Source organism: Lepidochelys kempii, chromosome 3 (genome assembly GCF_965140285.1).
Source record: "Lepidochelys kempii isolate rLepKem1 chromosome 3, rLepKem1.hap1, whole genome shotgun sequence".
In the NCBI taxonomy this organism is placed as follows: domain Eukaryota; kingdom Metazoa; phylum Chordata; order Testudines; family Cheloniidae; genus Lepidochelys; species Lepidochelys kempii.
The window spans coordinates 164,346,566-164,364,155 of NC_136382.1; the positions used below are offsets into that span (position 1 = coordinate 164,346,566).

At 35.7% G+C, this 17,590-nt stretch overlaps 1 protein-coding gene across 12 annotated transcripts in view; it reads left to right on the forward strand.

The window, feature by feature from the left end:
• The window catches only part of GPATCH2 (G-patch domain containing 2), a 182,915-nt gene that overhangs the window by 153,857 nt on the left and 11,468 nt on the right, over nt 1-17,590 (forward strand). For 8 of the 12 annotated variants that reach the window (XM_073338880.2, XM_073338892.2, XM_073338876.2 and 5 more), the window contains one exon: nt 10,249-10,331. The exons of 2 other annotated variants lie outside the window; for them this stretch is intronic. In XM_073338880.2, the coding sequence (XP_073194981.1) occupies nt 10,249-10,331 (83 nt within the window). Of the gene's footprint in view, nt 1-10,248; nt 10,332-11,172; nt 11,693-17,590 lie in introns of those variants that run through there. 2 more of the 12 variants (XM_073338877.2, XM_073338891.2) reach the window with 2 other exon arrangements.

Here is a 17,590-nt window from a genome sequence, read left to right on the forward strand (position 1 = left end):
TTTGTTACATAACTGCACTCAAAAATAAAATAATGTAAAACTTTAGCTCCTACAAGTCCGCTCAGTCCTACTTCTTGTACAGCCAATCGCTAAGACAAACAAGTTTGTCTACATTTATGAGAGATAATGTTGCCCGCTTCTTATTTATAATGTCAGTGAGATGTATAATGTCACTGAAAGTGAGAGCAGACAGTCACATGACAGTTTTGTAGCTGGCTTTGCAAGGTATTTACGTGCCAGATACGCTAAACATTTGTATGCCCCTTCATGGTTCAGCCACCATTCCGGAGGACATGCTTCCCTGCTGATGATGCTCATTTAAAAAAAAAAAGTGTTAATTAAATTTGTGACTGAACTCCTTGGGCGAGAATTGTATGTCTCCTGCTCTGTGTTTTACCCTCATTCGTGTTACAGCAGTCTTGGGTGATGACCCAGCATGTTGTTCGTTTTAAGAACACTTTCATTGCAGATTTGACAAAATGCAAAGAAGGTACTAATGTGAGATTTCTAAAGATAGTGGCAGCATTTGACCCAAGATTTAAGAATCTCAAGTGCCTCCCAAAATCTGATCAGGACAGGATGTGGAGCATGCTTTCAGAAGTCTTATAAGAGCAAAACTCTGATGCGGAAACTAGAGAACCCGAACCACCAAAAAAGAAAATCAGACTACTGCTGGTAACATGTGACTCATGATGATGAAAATGAACATGCATCGGTCTGCACTGCTTTGGATCATTATCGAGCAGAACCCCTCATCAACATGGACACGTCCTCTGAAATGGTGGTTGAAGCATGAAGGGACACATCAATCTTTAGCGCATCTGGCATGTAAATATCTTGCAACACTGGCTACAACAGTGCCATGAGAACACCTATTCTCACTTTCAGGTGACATTGTAAACAAGAAGCGGGCAGCATTATCTCCTGCAAATGTAAACAAACTTCTTTGTCTGAGTGATTGGCTGAACAAGAAGTAGGACTGAGTGGACTTGTAGGCTCTAAAGCTTTACATTGTTTTATTTTTAAATGCAGTTATTTTTTGTACGTAACTCTACATTTGTAAGTTAAACTTTTAAGATAAAGAGATTGCACTCCAGTACTTTTATTAAATGAATTGAAAAATACTATTTTTATTTTTACAGTGCAAATATTTATAATAAAAATAAAATGAGCACTGTAACGTTGTATTCTGTGTTGTAATTAAAATCAATATGTTGGAAAATATCCAAAAATATTTATATTTGAAAATGTTGAGCAGGGGATTGGACTAGATGACCTCCTGAGGTCTCTTCCAACCCTAATATTCTATGATTCTATGATATAAATGGTAGTCTATTATTTTTAACGGCACAGTTAATCGCGATTTTTGTAATTGATTGACAGCCCTAATTTTTTATCTTTGATTTTGACTTTAGGATTTAGATAATATAAATACAAAGAAAACACAGACAGTATACCCTATTTTTGCATTTAAATTGCATCAATTCTTCTAATTCCATGTGGTAAGCAAGTTGTTCATAGTGCCTATTTGTTCTTGGTATTTTGGTTTTAAAATATTGATTTTCAAACTGACTACTTTGTTCTAGAGATATCTGCAATATATTTTTTCATGGAGTTTTTCTGTTGGTGGCACATTATACTGAATACTTAACTTTATGGTAGATGAAAATGGCTGAATTGCCTTTTAATAATGTATATTCTGATAAAACAATATCTGTCTTTGGCAAAATGAATGTAAATTTAAAAACACTGACCTTACTTAACACATATTTACCCAATATATATTTTAGAAGAATGTTTCATTTAAGAATGCTTCATGTGTTTATCTGCTACCTCGTTCTTTGTTAACTCAGGGCACTGCAATGTAGAGTTCTCCCAATACACCATACATTCAGTCTGGCTACTGCACATTTCCACCGAGCAAATCCAGTGCATATAAGCCATATTCCCCATAGCAACAGGTTCTGATATGAGTGATTAGGTGATATTCATAAATGTGTTTGTTGAAGCCATAATCAAAATCTCCATCCACATGGTCTTCAAAGTCTGATCCCTCTTACTTCAAACCATCAGTGTCAGCTTTTACTGGTTCTATAAAAACTGTGAAATTAAGTATCTAATCTTTGTCATTCTCCAATTAAGTAAGTTTGGATCAATGTGGCTGTAGAGGGAAAACCCTTGCCCTCATCTATAGCCTGAGCAAAAGGAGCCAAATACCTCCCCAAAATAAACTGTTGGAAAAAGGGGGAACAAATTGCTTGAGAACAAAGCAGCTGTCAGAATGACATCAATAGAAATTAGCTGGTACTCTGGCACTTCTTGCTGACACTGACTGTCCAAATCATTGCCAGGCACAAATGCTATATAGCTTTTTATGACAAACAATAAAATAGATTTCAGACATCGATTTGACCTAAAGTTAGACAAATCCAATCATACTGGGTGACATCTATCTCAAATATTCCTAACAAAATGATACAGAGGTATGTTCTTTTTTTTTTTTTAAGAGAAACCTGTACAATAGTACTATCAGGTAAGGTCCAAATCCTCCATCTTTACAGAAACAATTTTGATCATTCTTATTTGTCTTTGTCTATAGAAGCACTGTTGTCACAGCCAGGAGCTATGCACTTACCAATAATGCACTCACAGTATCCTGCAATATGAAACATGTATGGATGGGGGGAGAAAAAACCCTACATACTAGATTTCTGTGAGACAGCCCTGCAGTAATTAGTATATCAATCACTTGCTATTCAAATGGAGACCAGGCTGCCAAAGTGCATGGGTTGGAGGCGCAGCCAACAGTGCCCCTTTGCATCTTAAAAAAATAACTTTAAATGTCCCTTTGCTAAGGTTGGGTCTACACTGCCACTTTCAGCACTAAAACTTTAGTCGTTCAGGTGTGTGAAAAAACACCCTGTGAGTGACAAAAGTTTTAGCACTGAAAAGTGCCAATATAGACAGCACTTTATCGCCGGGAGCTGCACTCCTGGCGATAAAGCATGTCTATACTGCCCACGCTACAGTGCTGCCACGGCCACGCTGTAACGTGGGCAGTGTAGACATACCCTAAGGAGAGTGCTTTAGGATGTGTGGAGCGCTTGTCACATACTGGACAGCTACAGTTCACATCTTGAAAAAGTGAGAGATGCATGTTCTGACTTCAGTCAATTGTTCTTATTTAGTGTTATGGTAAACTTCGGGTTGTTTTTTCTCTCTACCCTTAAATATCTATATAAGGAGTTTTCTTCTACTTTCCACAGAGAAGCACTCCCAAATTGTGCAGTTTAGAGTGAGGCAGACCCTATCAGTAAATGACAAATGTTGTCCTTTTGTTGGACAGCCTGACATCCTCTAGATGACTGGAAAAAGTCATAGAACAAAAGGAACTATAAAATTTGGTGCAATGGCTCTGTGCCACAAGGGGAAAAGGGGTTGAGATTTAGGAGTGAACCCTTTCTAACGAACCTGTTTGCCATTGCTTTGCATATATATATTGCTTTGCAACATACGTCTCTTGCATTTTGTTGTACCATATTATGAAGGTGCCATAACTGTACCATAGTTAGTTGTGTTGAGATGTGCATTTGAGGCAGGATTACACCTCTTTACGTATGAGTAATATTATGTACTGTACCCAAACTTACAGCACTAACTAGCTGGTGGGTAAACATGTAAAATGTTACAGTTCTATTGGGATATTATTTTTAGAAAATGTTCCTTAATACTAGAAGGCAATTTCAGGGAAGGGTGTGACTTTGCATAAGCATCCAAACTTTTGGAAGCTTAATCATATTGAATCACTGAAACTTGTGTTGGTCCCACTACCTTATTTAGATACTAAGGTGACAGGAAACTTAGAAATACCTACATGATATTGTTTAATGCTGTATACTGCTAAGGTGCTCAAATTGTGGTCCATAGCACTCAGGTAGGTGATGAAGCAGTTGCTAGCAGTCTGTGGAGAACACGGTCATATTAAGACACCTAAAAATACATTTAAATACTGTCCAGTTTTCCATGCAAGTAGTTGCTAATCGCCACAGAGTAACACCATCAACTGGAGGAGGCAGTCTATGCAACTTCCTGTGGGAGGAGGACATGTGGTCCAGAAGGCAAACTCTGTACTAAAATGTGGGCCACCCTGTGTGTTTATAAAAAAAAAAAAAAAATTGAGAACTTTTGCTATGCTGTTATTACATTAAGGACACTAGAATAATGAGACAGTGTGGTCGGGCTGTACTCTTGTCAAGAAAGATGGATGAGGTCATCCACCTTCATTTTGAGTCATTTTGTTGGCTTTCTTATGTAATATATATTTCTGAATCCAGTTTCAGAATTGCTCTCCTGGTTTTAGACATTCTCCATTATCTATCTTCTCCCTATTGTTCTGACCACTGCTCCCCATACTCCCTTCCATCTCACACTGCACCTCTGGACTTAGCCTGCTTTCTGTAAATGTTATAGTTGAGGAAAGAGGTTACTCATTGATCTCCTTTATATCTTATGAGCTCTTCCCATACTTTCCTTCTAAACTCCCGAATCACTCTTTCAATCTCGTCTTAAAATCATCCTGTAGTTTGAAAACTAAAATTATTAGAGTAGAAATTAACCTTGTAGATCACCACCAGGAATGTCCAAACATGCTACCTAATAGCATAATTACATTGTCTAAGAAATTGTTGTCAAACCATTTCAAGCTTCAAATAAGTTGCAGTCATCACATCGTTCTGTCTCCATTCTCATCCAACTCTTTTGAGATTGAAAATGGACAAAGGGAGTGACGATTCTTCTTAATAATCAAGCCTTAGATCCTTATAAAATTCAAACCAGTCAACTCCAGCCTTACTAAAATCTGTTTCTAAAGAGCTTCAGTTAGTAACTTATCAAGCCTAGGCATTAGCTACAGCATCCAATGATATAATTGAAGAGTTCTACAGCCATCTGCAGGAACTCAATGATACTGTGCTAGGATAGATGTTGCTGTTTACAGAGTATTTCAATGCCCAAGTTGAGTGAAAGAGTTGTTGATCAGAATATAATGGACAGACAAGTATTGGGTGATATCAGTTCATTAAATTGTGCTGTGAAAATTAGTTTTAAAGTGTTATTTCAGCATCAGTGTAGCATACAACATAATCTATGCTTTCCAAATCAGCTGCACAGAAATCCAATAGATAAGAATGTTTTTGAGCAAAACATGAAAACTCTTCCACTCTTACCTCTGTCAGGAACTGCTACTTTCAAAGTTCAAGTTATGTCTAAAATGCAATAAACAGGGACCTCCATTATTTACAGATAATATGTGCCAAGTCATAGAGGTACAAAATGTAATCTGGCAAATGGCTTGATGCTTTGCTGAAGTGTAAACAGAAGTCCAAACAAACTGTGGGGAGGAAATGAGGTGTGCATGTATTAACATTGCAATTATAACACATCAAGAAGAGTAAATAATATGGATCTCAAAGCATTACAGCTTGTGAGGAAAGCAAAAACTCCTAAAAGCAAGAAAACACTGGAGTAAGATAACCAACAGGGATGTTGGAGCAATGAGTAGACATGTAAAATAAATACATAAGTAAATGTGTTATTTGTATTGCAGTAGTGCCCAAAAGCCCCTAACTGGAATCAAGGTCTCAGAAAATGTACTAGCACATATGAAGACAACTGCAATACAAACTTAATTCTCACAACACACCTTTGTGAAGTAGCTATGGAATAATTCCCACTTCCAGGGTAGTAGAGATGAAGAAGATTAATTGTTTTTGGAGGAGTACTGTTTTATATATGGAAAAATGAACAGGGTGGTTAGTGATGTCCCCACATCCACACAGCAAGCCATTGGGGAGAACTATGGTATTCAGAAGTAGCTGCCTTCTTATGCTCAGTCCACTGCACTATACTGCTTTGTAATGACTAAAGCGAATACTAAATCTAGAGTGAAATTCTAATTCCATCTGAATGTTAATAGCAAAGGCAGTGATAATACTTGGGAACATCATAAACCCTTAAAAGTAGGAAAAGGAGGTTAAACAAGTAAGTCTGTTTTCTTTCTTTTTTTCTTTTCTTTTTGTTTTTATATAAAATATAATCATTTAACAAAAGTACATGTGCAAAGTGGAAATGGCATATAAAGGTCTGTTTTCTGTATCTGTGGTCCATGAAAGTAGGGGGCCTCTTTCAAAGGCTGGATATGGATTGAAAGGTCAACATGAAACTGATGACTTTTTGCACAGGACAGGGTGGTGCTAATGACCACTAAGATCCCATTAGATCAAACTCTGACTTGAGCTGCTACAGATGGCTTTGGAAGCCAAACATTCATAGTTTCAGATGAGAAACAGCTCATTAAAAATATTGTATTACCAAGAATACTGAGGTGATAGAAAAATAAGAGTTTGTATGGCAACAGTGTGGGTGGAATGGTTTTTGTCTGGGGGATTTAGAAGATGTATCATTTAGACATATTTCCTGGAATCATTATCTAGAGAAAAAATGGGAAGGCAGACTGCCAGAATGGAGGGGGAAAGTAAAGAAAATTAGATAGCACTGAATAGTGGGATGATAACCTTAACAGCAAATAGTTATGAGCACTGGTGACTCATGTTATCAACATGGAGACAGCCATTTCTGAGAACAGCAGTTTCCACAGTGTAACTTATTTTTTTTATTAATATACATGATTTTGGTGTGTCGTCTTGTGCTTATAGTACCACTATCATCTTTTCCCTGGAAATACTGTATATCAGAGGGGAAAAGGAATAAAATCTGGCAGTATATTTTTCCATTCCTTTTTTGTTTAATATGTTGAGGCATGATAATAACAACAAAAATCTTGGCCTGCTAGTGTAAGTTCACACCAGTCTGGGCTTATGCAGCCTTTTTACTTCCCTCTGCCACAACTTTGCCGCTGCTATGACACTTGCAGGCCTGCTCCACTGTTGTGCAGCTGATGCCCTGTCCATGCTTATATTTTTCTTATTGACAGTGAGTGTTCTTGCCAAACGCCAGGGACCATAGTCACATCTGTTTGTCTCCCAAGCTTGTCTGAGGCTGCTTGGGAACACTTTTTATCCAGAGGGCAGCTTTAACTAGGCCTAATATTCTGAAAAGCCTCTATTTGTAAATGCATACAATGAGGCGACATGTTCCTGTTGTCTTTCCTTTAAAATTATTCCATTTGACACTGCTTGCTCCAGTCCCTGTCACCAGCACATCAAAAGCCAAGTTTTCAGGCAAGGTGGTCTTAACAAGTTTTATTTTTTCCCTAATAAAATGCCTAGTTTCCCACCAGAGCACTATTTATAAATGATAGCTTGCAGCAAGCTATGGATAAAAAGAGAGAAATCAGGCAAATAGCTTTCTTCCTATTTGTAATCCTTGCTTTTGTGTTTTAATGTTAAGAAGCATATTGTTGAACCCCTAGCCAGACTGTGAGGGTCAGAGTTCTCGCTACGTCTACAATTTAGAAATGTAATATTCATGCGCTAGTGTTTATGTTTACAGCCAAAGTGTAATAGCTTGCTTTCTCTAAACTGCAGCTTTCAGATTAGGGACAGTTCTTTGTCCATTGCTCTTTAAAATGTAGCCTTTTGTCTCTCTGCACTTCAATCAACAATACATCTAAAATGGTAGTTGTAAATCCCCTGTTGAAATAAATGCAATGTTTGAAATTAATCTAGTTTTAGTCAAAGGTATAATATTAGTGGTAGCTTCATAATGGACTGTGGATTTGAAAAAGTGTAATTATTGCTTTAACGATTTCTTAAGAATGTTGGTTAGTTTCTAGCATAGAGAAACCTCTAGCTTTTTCCCAAAACCATAGCAAAGAAATAACCACTCTCACCTTGGCTAGTGATCAGATTGTTGTGCTTTGCAAAGACAAATGATTCATTTATGCTGAAGGAACAAGGCTGTCTTTCAGACATTCATTGATTTTGAATTAAAAAGTAACTGCTATGTTCTACATGAAGGGTGACAACAATAACAAAGTAGTCCTTACTTAGTGTTATTTGTTGCAACTCCATTGCATGTGCCTGGAGGAAAAGTGTTGGGACCTGAGTACCATAATCTTATTGATCAATAATCTAGATATCTCAATGCAGTGTAACAGATAATCAATTCTGGGTAGAATTACTCAAGCGCAGCTAGCTGTTACTCCTGTAGCTCAGGTCTTGAGGTTCAATTGGCTGACTTTATTAATTTTTATCTTTCATCCTACTTGCATCCTTGGGTGGTGTGGGTTTGTTTTGGTTTGTTTTTTTTGATCCCCTTTCCCCTCTACATAGGAATGCTGGAGAAAAAAACACAGTCATTGCACTCTACCTAGTATGAGACATGTCCAGGAGACTTTTACAGTCTAAGACCCTGCAATAATATAATGGGATATGGATTTTGGGAAGAGGGAGCTGGTGATCTATGTTTAGTATTCATTGGTAATTCTATTTCTTGATGTTTTAAAAAAAAATTGACAATGAGATATGAAGGTCTTCACATTTTTTATGTGCAGCATATTCATTCTGAATAAAATGAGCACATATATCAGTTTAGTGGTTAAGACAGTTCCTAATTTTAATATTTTGCATTCCTTTATTTGAATTCTGATATTTAGTTTCAGAAAATATATTCTACGGGTGATTTAGTTGCATTATGGATATCAGAGTCAAGTGAGTAATCAAGATAGTCGAAGCCATTCTTGAAGAGACAGTTTTCCCAAGTGTAATATGACTGGATTCATAACCCATTCTCTATATTTTAGCAGGTTTTTTTTTAAAAAGCACACACATATCATGATAATGTACTTACTTAAATGGTTACTTTAATAGAATATATAAAACATAAATTAAAACCTGCAAGTTTAATAACAACTTTATTTAAATAGCTTTTTGAATATTTATTTTGCCTTTATTGACCTTTTCTATACTTTGTTTAAATTTCCAGTTTTCACTTTTTTTACATGTACTACCAATTACAAAAGATTTAGAGGTTTAAACAGTCTTAATGTAAATTTAGCACTAATTGAAATTTACTCTGTGATAGCAGGAAGGGTGAAAAGAGGATGGTTCCACTATACTTAGCTTTTGGATGTTAAATTTGTATTTAAATTCAACTTGTGAGGCCGTTTCAAGGAAGAAAAGTCCATGTTAAAATAGAAAGTTAAGTTAATCGATGCTGACGTTGTGGCACAATAAGTTAATCTGGGATATGCATTGGAGTATTTTATTTTTTAAATTACCCACTGAAGCCCGTCTATGTGAAATAACAAAGTCATTAGTACATTTGTATTAAAAAAGTGGATTTGTACCATAAAATGTTAAACACTATGACCATTTTCAGCCCAGTGTTTTGGTTTTTCTCTTTTTACAACATTATGCAGGAAATCTGAATATTCTTTTAAATCACATAATCATCTGTTACACAATTAATAATGGTATAGCTTAAAGAAAGCTTATGTGCAATAAAGCAAAATTTATAAATCCTAGACTGAACCCAGGCCCCTTAAATGGGAACATATTACTCTTCATTGGCACCAGTTTACTAGATTTGTTTCCCACCTTGTGATTTAACAAAATTCACTAAGTTATAATTAAAAGAATCACAATATTGGGACTTGTGTTTTTAGGTACTCTGTAATGTTTAATACATCTCCATAAATGCCTCTTCTTTTTCCCTTGTCTCCTAATTCTTCACCGAATGATGCAGCCAGCAGTATCTGTGCCTCTCTAAAGGAATGTTAAGTTACTTATAGCAAAATTACACTTTTATTCCATTTGCGTTTGAAGAGTTTTCTGTTTCATGTTACCTCAGACATTCTTCATGTTACCTTAAAAGAAATTGATAATACTTTTCCTGTAATAAATGTCATTCTGACAGTAAGGCATTAGTAACCAATTGATAACCTACAACAATATTGTGATCTCTTTAGATAATTAATCTTAGCTATTTTCCTGTCAGAAGAAACAGTGTTTTATGTTGAGCTAGAAAGATTGCCAGTTTTGAAAATTAAAAAGCATTCCTTTTATATTATTCATTCCAGGAACAATTTATGATGCTGTGTTTAGATGCTGAGCGCTTGTCAACAAACATAATTATGTTTTGATATAAACAAGATTGGTGGCTTCACTGTGCAGCTTCATCTTCATTGAGAATGTTTTGATTTAGGTTCAGATTTAGGTTATACAAGCTGTGTATTTATGTGGCATTTCCCCCCCTTTGTTAATAGTTTTCTCTGATAATCACTTACAGACAAACAAGTGTACATTTAGGATCATTGTGCATGGGAGACATCAAACGGAGAAGGAAAGCTGCACCCCTACCAGGACCCACAGGTAACCAGTTTTACTGTAACCAAACCCCAAAAGTTAAATCTTTAAAATACAAAGCAGTAGGTCAGCAACACAGCAAAGTGCATAATAAATTCAGCCACTCTTGACATACCTTTAGGCAGGTAATATAATAGTATTAGAGATTAAGAAATCAACTGACTTTTAATTGTTGTTTAGACATTTCTAATTTCTCAGCCTTTTCAAACACAGTACTTATTAAAGAAAAGTGATTTGGTTTCCCCAGAATGAAAATCTTAAACAAAAGAGATTACTATACATGTATACTCAACAACACAAGATAGGAAGAGCTAGGGTATTTTTCCAATGAAGAATGTATATGAAAACCTAGAATAAATATAATGTACTGTACAAGATTTGTTGGGCAAATCATTGAAAGTTTTGAGTCAAGTATATGAAAGATAGCTTCAAAATTAGTGCAGCACATTAAATGGCTAACACCTGCAAGTCCATTTTCAAAGATTTTTGTAGATGCAAGATCACAACCATTGCATGCATTTTGCTGATGTTACAGCTGTGAAATGACTTTTTTAATACTTGGCTGTGATTTACAGGATTCTCATCCGTTTGTTTATGTTAACTATATATAGTTAGACTGCTGAGGGTATGGTTGTGCATCTTTTTGTGTATATCTCTATTAGTCTGTCTTCATATATTTCACATAGTTGTAGTATGTGAGCCTCTGGACTACACATGTTCGTATATATTGCTATTTATCAGCATATACTTACAGTACCTTATTATATACAATGTGTACACGCATACAATTCTTTGATTCAAATCTCTCCTAGATATTCTTTAGAGTAACCAACTGTTTGCATTCCAGTTGAATGGCCCCTCAATATTTCAGTGTTTCAAACAGTGACAAAAACAGACCAGGAACAATCTCATAAATACTACATCTTAGTGGAAGCAGTATGGAAAAAGAGAATGTCTGGATCAGGTCCTAAGACTCTGAACATATGTGAAGTGAGCAGGAAAATACTTAATGGCTGAGGAGAGGATAATACAATGATTTCTACAAGGTGATTTTGACTTCACAACTTGCAAGTACCAAAGGAAGTCATTTTGTACAGAGTTGGTATAAAGTATAGTGAAATTTATTTTATCATACGTTTTACTGTGGACTTCCACTGTTCACAGGCTAATTCCACTGCCTAGTTTGCAAAGTCAGTCTTTTGATAATGAAGTTACTAAATATTTTATATAAGCATTCAGTGTTTGATATCTTCAATATATACAAGACATTTTTTGAGAGGATTTTTGTCTTAAACTGAGAGACAGAGATACAGGGTCTTTTTAAAAAAGAAAGATACAAAATCATAAAAAGAAAGAGAAAAAGAAAAAGCCTTGTATTTGCTACTGTTTAACTAGTGTGGATTTATCTTTCTAATTCAAGAAGAGCAGTTCAGTTTCCTTCTGTATTAGTTTTTGATAATGTGAAGTGATTTTCTATGTTTGAATCTTTGTGGGTTTTTTAAAGAAACCAGAATAAACTTGGAAAAACATTTAGTAAATTAAACAATGGTAGCTATGTTCACACACAAATGTTTCAGAAATACGTGTGTTCACTACCTCAGTTCACTCCGTTACCACTCCTTCCCACAGCTAAATTACTTTTAAAACACTGATTTTTTGAATGTTTGCTATCATTATTTGAAGAAAGAAAAGGATTTACCTAATGTCATTACATTCCAGAAAGGGATTTAGAGTAGGACAAGCTACCATTGTCCTGGTTGGGATTTTTAGGTAAAATATAGAAATAAAAGGATTGGGATTAACTTAAAAAAAAAAAGGGGGGGACGGACATTTTTCTTTTAAAAAAAATAAATTTTATGTACACAGCAATCACAATGATGTTTGTCTCTGCAAATCAACAGAATGAGTCCACCAGTACCTACTCTGCTTCCTAGTTGAATACAGTAGTGAAAGCTGAAAGAGTGACTATATATCAATGAACAACTATAAGCTTTATCTTGGGATATGATGCACATACTACAAATTAGTAAAGCATGACCTAGTATGTCATCCAGGTAGGTGAGCAAAACAGTTTAGTTCCATAATCCCAATCTGTGTTTCCAGAAGAAAATTGCTTGGATAAATGCATTTCCATAGCAATATGCACGGTATGTTTTATATATGTGGGATAAATAGTACCAAGGAGAATTACTGGTGATTGCTAATTAACTATGGAAATATGTTGTGTGTATTTTTTGAACAGTCGGGTTAGCACCTGCTCCAGTACATACTCTCAGACATTTTACACGGCTGTAGACTATTGTAGCTAGCAGTGTTATTGGGTAAACATTTATTAATTGTGACAAGAACACCCAATTTATTTCAGTACTCTAGCTTATTTACTGCTCTTTCACCTTTGTATTTTATATTGAAAGAAAAAGTAAAATGAATATTGATAGAGTTAGATATTGATTTCTAAATTTATAGCCTGTTCTCAGCCTTGAGTCAAAGTCACATGCCAATAGGTTTGTGTATATTAGTAACAAAGGATGTAGACTTATTCTTACAGCAATGAGAAACTGTTGAAGCAAGAAAGTTTTAACAGCACAGACCATTTTATAGTTTGAAAAATGTCATCTGTAAAGGTGAGGTAAAGCTGTGTTGAAAAGCAGTGAACAAAATAAGAGGAATACTATTAGATATGGGTGGGAAGGGAGTTTCTAGCCAGCTGACAGCAAAAACAGTAAAGTCCTATTTTGCATTATTTGCTATAGTACATTTTCTGTTTTGGCTTGTTTTAGAAAGCCTCCTCTTTTAATACTGCATGAACTTAACTAATTAGTTTACCAGCTAAAACAAGAGTGATTGCAAATATTGCGTACTTTTGACATGTGACTTCTGTTTCTTAAGACTCAAAGAACGATTGCAGCACATTGTACATCATAGGCAACTAAATTTTTTTCCCATCCAGCTTCTTCTATAGAAATTGATATCTTTTTAAGCAATAGGTTTCATACTACAAAAGTAGTTTAAGCAGTGAAACTTGAGTGCATGTCATTCTGCATGACTTTGTGCTTGTTCCAACTACCTGGGTAGTAGTGCTATTCAGTATGACACCCTAACATGTCTCATTGCAGTGACACAATGCCCTCAAGGTACATTATTTTTATACAAAGTTTTTCCTGTATATTTAATTATTTAGTTTATCTGTCAGAGAAAATGACCCTACCAAAAACATGTTCAGTATTAGTAAAAGTAATTAGCAACCAACAAAATGTAATTATACATAAAATAAAGGATGATATTAACAAGTAGTGTGTTCTTGAAATGTATGCAGTTGAAATATTCACTGAAAGTTTAGAGATTATCCATTTAAAAATTTCTAATTCGTTCTGTAGATGCTACAGAAGAATTCTAAAAGTTTGTACTCAAAAACTGAATAGACTTTTTTAACCCAAGTTCTCTCTTGTGTTCTGACTATCTTTCATTTTCTGTGTACCTCACTCTCTCTCAACTCCCCAAGTGACTCTCTGGTCTCCTTCATATCTCCTATATCCCTTTGATCCTGTGGGTTTTTTCTATCCCTTTAGAACCTCTAAATCTCAGTTGTGAAACACACAACACACACTATTCTTTGTGCACAAATTCTGTTTGACATTAGTGGATTTCTATTAACATAATTTACAGACTACATAACACTAAAGCGAAGTAAAATAAAAAAAAGTTTTGTGCATAGTCCAGTAAATGGTTTTCAGAAACAAATGGCTTTCTTCAGATTTTGTTCTTCACATTATCATATAATGATAAAGCGCAAATGACTAAAACATAGAATATATAGGGAAATATAAAAAGCATCGCACAGAACATTATCCCATGCAGCTTAACAAATATTGATCACTTTTTGTAAAAGCAAATTTTAATTACAATGTCTTTTTCCAGGCTGAGGGTTTGTATGTCACACTTCAAGATGATACCATTTGAAATGACTGAGTTATAAACCTCATTTTAAAAAAGATTTTTAAAGAAAAACCTGACAGATTCTTAATTATAGCAGCCATACTGAGCATGGTTATAATGCTGTTATGACTCACTTTAACAAGGTAATCAAAAGGCTAAATATTTTTATTCCTTTTTTAAAATTGCCAGTGGAGCAGCTAAGCAAACTATTTTGCTGATGCTTAATATATCAGTGATTAAAAATAAGACCTGAATATCTGCAGTGCAAAAATGATTATTTGAAAAATATTGTGATTACACCTTTGTAACAGAGGTTGCTGAGGCTAAGCTTGTGGTGAAGGTCAACTTTCTGAGATAGTTACAGATAAAGGCAGACTTGGGCTTACCTAGATAAACTATGGAGAAATTTTCAAAACACTGGGTATGAATTGTTGTTCAAATTCCCTGTTGTATCTATGTGGGAAATTTAGAATGTGCTCCATTCAGCTTAGAATTCATGTCTTAGTAATAAAGCATGGTAGTATGAGCAAAGGTTTTTTTTGTTTGTTTGGTTTGGTTTTTGAACTTTTTGTGTAACTTGTTAAAGGACAATGCTAGAGACAGAATTCCTTTGTCTGTAAACAGGACAAGTATAGCACTTGAACCAGTAATGGAAGCTTCCCAATCCTGGTCTTCCTTGTGCCTTAACCCTGATATTAGAAGGACCCTTTCTAGGGATGAGAGCATAGCTGCCTTCATGTTCATCCATTTAAATATAAGGAGTACTTGTGGCACCTTAGAGACTAACAAATTTATTTGAGCATAAGCTTTCGTGAGCTACAGCTCAGTTCATCGGAATGCATCCGATGAAGTGAGCTGTAGCTCACAAAAGCTTATGCTCAAATAAATTTGTTAGTCTCGAAGGTGCCCCAAGTACTCCTTTTCCTTTTGTGAATACAAACTAACACAGCTGCTACTCTGAAACCTGTCATTTAAATATAGTTACCATTGTAATTTAATTTTGAAGGAAAGACTCTTACTGATGTAGTTTTATGTTTTGTGCAATTCAAGGTATAATATTTTCTATAATTTTACATCAATAAAAATTAAAAAACCTTTTAACATGTCAGCATACATTTCCATAGTGTAAAAACATAAGAGACATTGATCAGGTTCCTAACACAAACACATTCAGAGCTTTCTTTCTTCAGGAGGTAGTAGTAGTGTCTAAACAGACACCCACTGACTTGATTTCAGGATGGAGACACTTCTTTCACTTTCCAGGATAAGCACCAGGATTTAGATTTTTACAAACCTGAAAGAGTGTACATCTGTGGAGCACACACTGAAGAAATACCTAGATTTGCATTCTGACATCTTTATTACCATTAGAGAGAACTTTGGTCAGCATTAAGTTTGCATATGTAAGTGACAGATTGCATATTTAAGAGAAATTGACATATGATTTCTCCTATGATTTAATTATGGAAGGGAGATCCATGGCAAGGAAGGATTGATAACTGTGCATTGTTGTCTATCATCTTCAAATGGTATGGAGTAACTGAGGATATGTCTATACTGCAATCAAGAGGTATGATTGCAGCGTGTGTAGGCATACTCAAGCTAGTTAGATCCAAGCTATCTTAAGTAACAATAGCAATGTATCCACGGCAATAGCACAGGCTAGCCTCCTGAGTACAACTCTTTCCAGGATCCTGGGTATATACAGGAGTGACTAGCCCATGCCACTACCCCTGCTGCCACAGCTACCCTGCTGCTGTTACTTGAGCTAGCTGTGATCTCAAAGCTAACTCAGGTACACTACATGTGCTGCGATCACAGCACTCAACTGCAGGGTAGACATAACCCCAAGAGATCCTCCACAGAATTTCATTTTGTTAGAGAGCCCCCCAACTTCCTTCATCTTTACTTTATTTTAGCCAAAAGGCTTAGAAGTATTCCCCTTCTTTTATCTTAATTCCTCTTTGCACTCCCTATGTATAGCATTGTTTCCTGCATCCTGAATATAGCCTCTAGTGGTACACTGGTTGGAGATACTAATGCCTGAGTAGGTAGTTTACCTGTAGATTAGTTTTTCCTTAGTGCAAGTAGTTAACAACGTTTATATTTGTTTTCTAGTTTTGTTTTGATGAATTAATGCTTATGAAAAGTACTAGTTTGACAGAAAATTTCCATTCACAGAATAAGTCAAGTATGGGCAGAAAAAATGAAAGCTTCCTCTCGCTGTCCTGGTAGTCTGTTTTAACCTTGTGATGAATGGATCAGTTCTAAGGGTGACATTGTTAGTCCCTGTGTTGATTCAGTCCCTAGTGTTTCTGCTGAGATTACACGAGGCTGCCAATTTTGTGGGTGACTTTTGTGATGTAAACCCTGTCCTCTAGGACCTGGGCAGAAACCACAGTTCACTTCACATAAGTCACTGAACATATATCAGAGAATAACAACTTTGCCAGGTTTTCAAGTTTTCTTTTTATCTGCTTTGGAAGATTTTACACTGGAAGATCTGCTTCAGAGACACAGTAAAGTGATATTTGCAGTGTTGCCAAAAATGTGGAGTAAATAATGTGCTGCATCATTTCACTTCGATCCGTGTGCAAAGGCAGTTTTTGTCTAACAGCCCTTCTGTTATCTGTAAGGGGGACTTTTCCACCCCTATTGTGCCTTCTCTTCCCACCCAACCTTCAGCTCCTGCAATAGGATGCAACACAATTATGTGTCTGGTATGGGTAGAAAGGACTGAATGGGCTGTGGTGAGCAGGACACATACTTTCCAACTTCTGGCCTGGTAGAGCTTAGTCAGAAAAGAAAATAAGTCAAGGTCTCTGTTATTGGTTCAGTGGATTTCCTTTGAGGGAGTTCCTGATAGTGCAGCTCCAAAGGAACTGTGATGTCTCATGACCAGAAGTCAGTTCAGGTTTTGTGTTGTCATCAATGTAGGGTTTATATTCGTGCAGCATGAGGTTTCAGAGTGAGTGCAGATTTTGTGAGCACAACATAGCTAACCCGTGTTTGGAAATTTGGCCCAAAATGTTTAGCTGAGTAATGTGACATCTTCACAGTTGTGTCTGTTGTAGCTTGAAATAGTCACTTGTAATATATCTGATTAACAGCAACTAGATGTGTAAATTAGACAAATACGTTATAAATATTTGAACATCACAGCAATTTAAAAAATTGTAATTTGTCTGCCAGTTGTGAAGCTGCTGTTAATGCTACACAAATTTTCAATAGTTAAAAAAAAAAATCTAAAAAATCTGAGCAGCAATCCTGATTTTTACTTTTGTTAGTGAATCTCCTTTAAAGAGGACGCAGTCTAAGAGTTTATGATT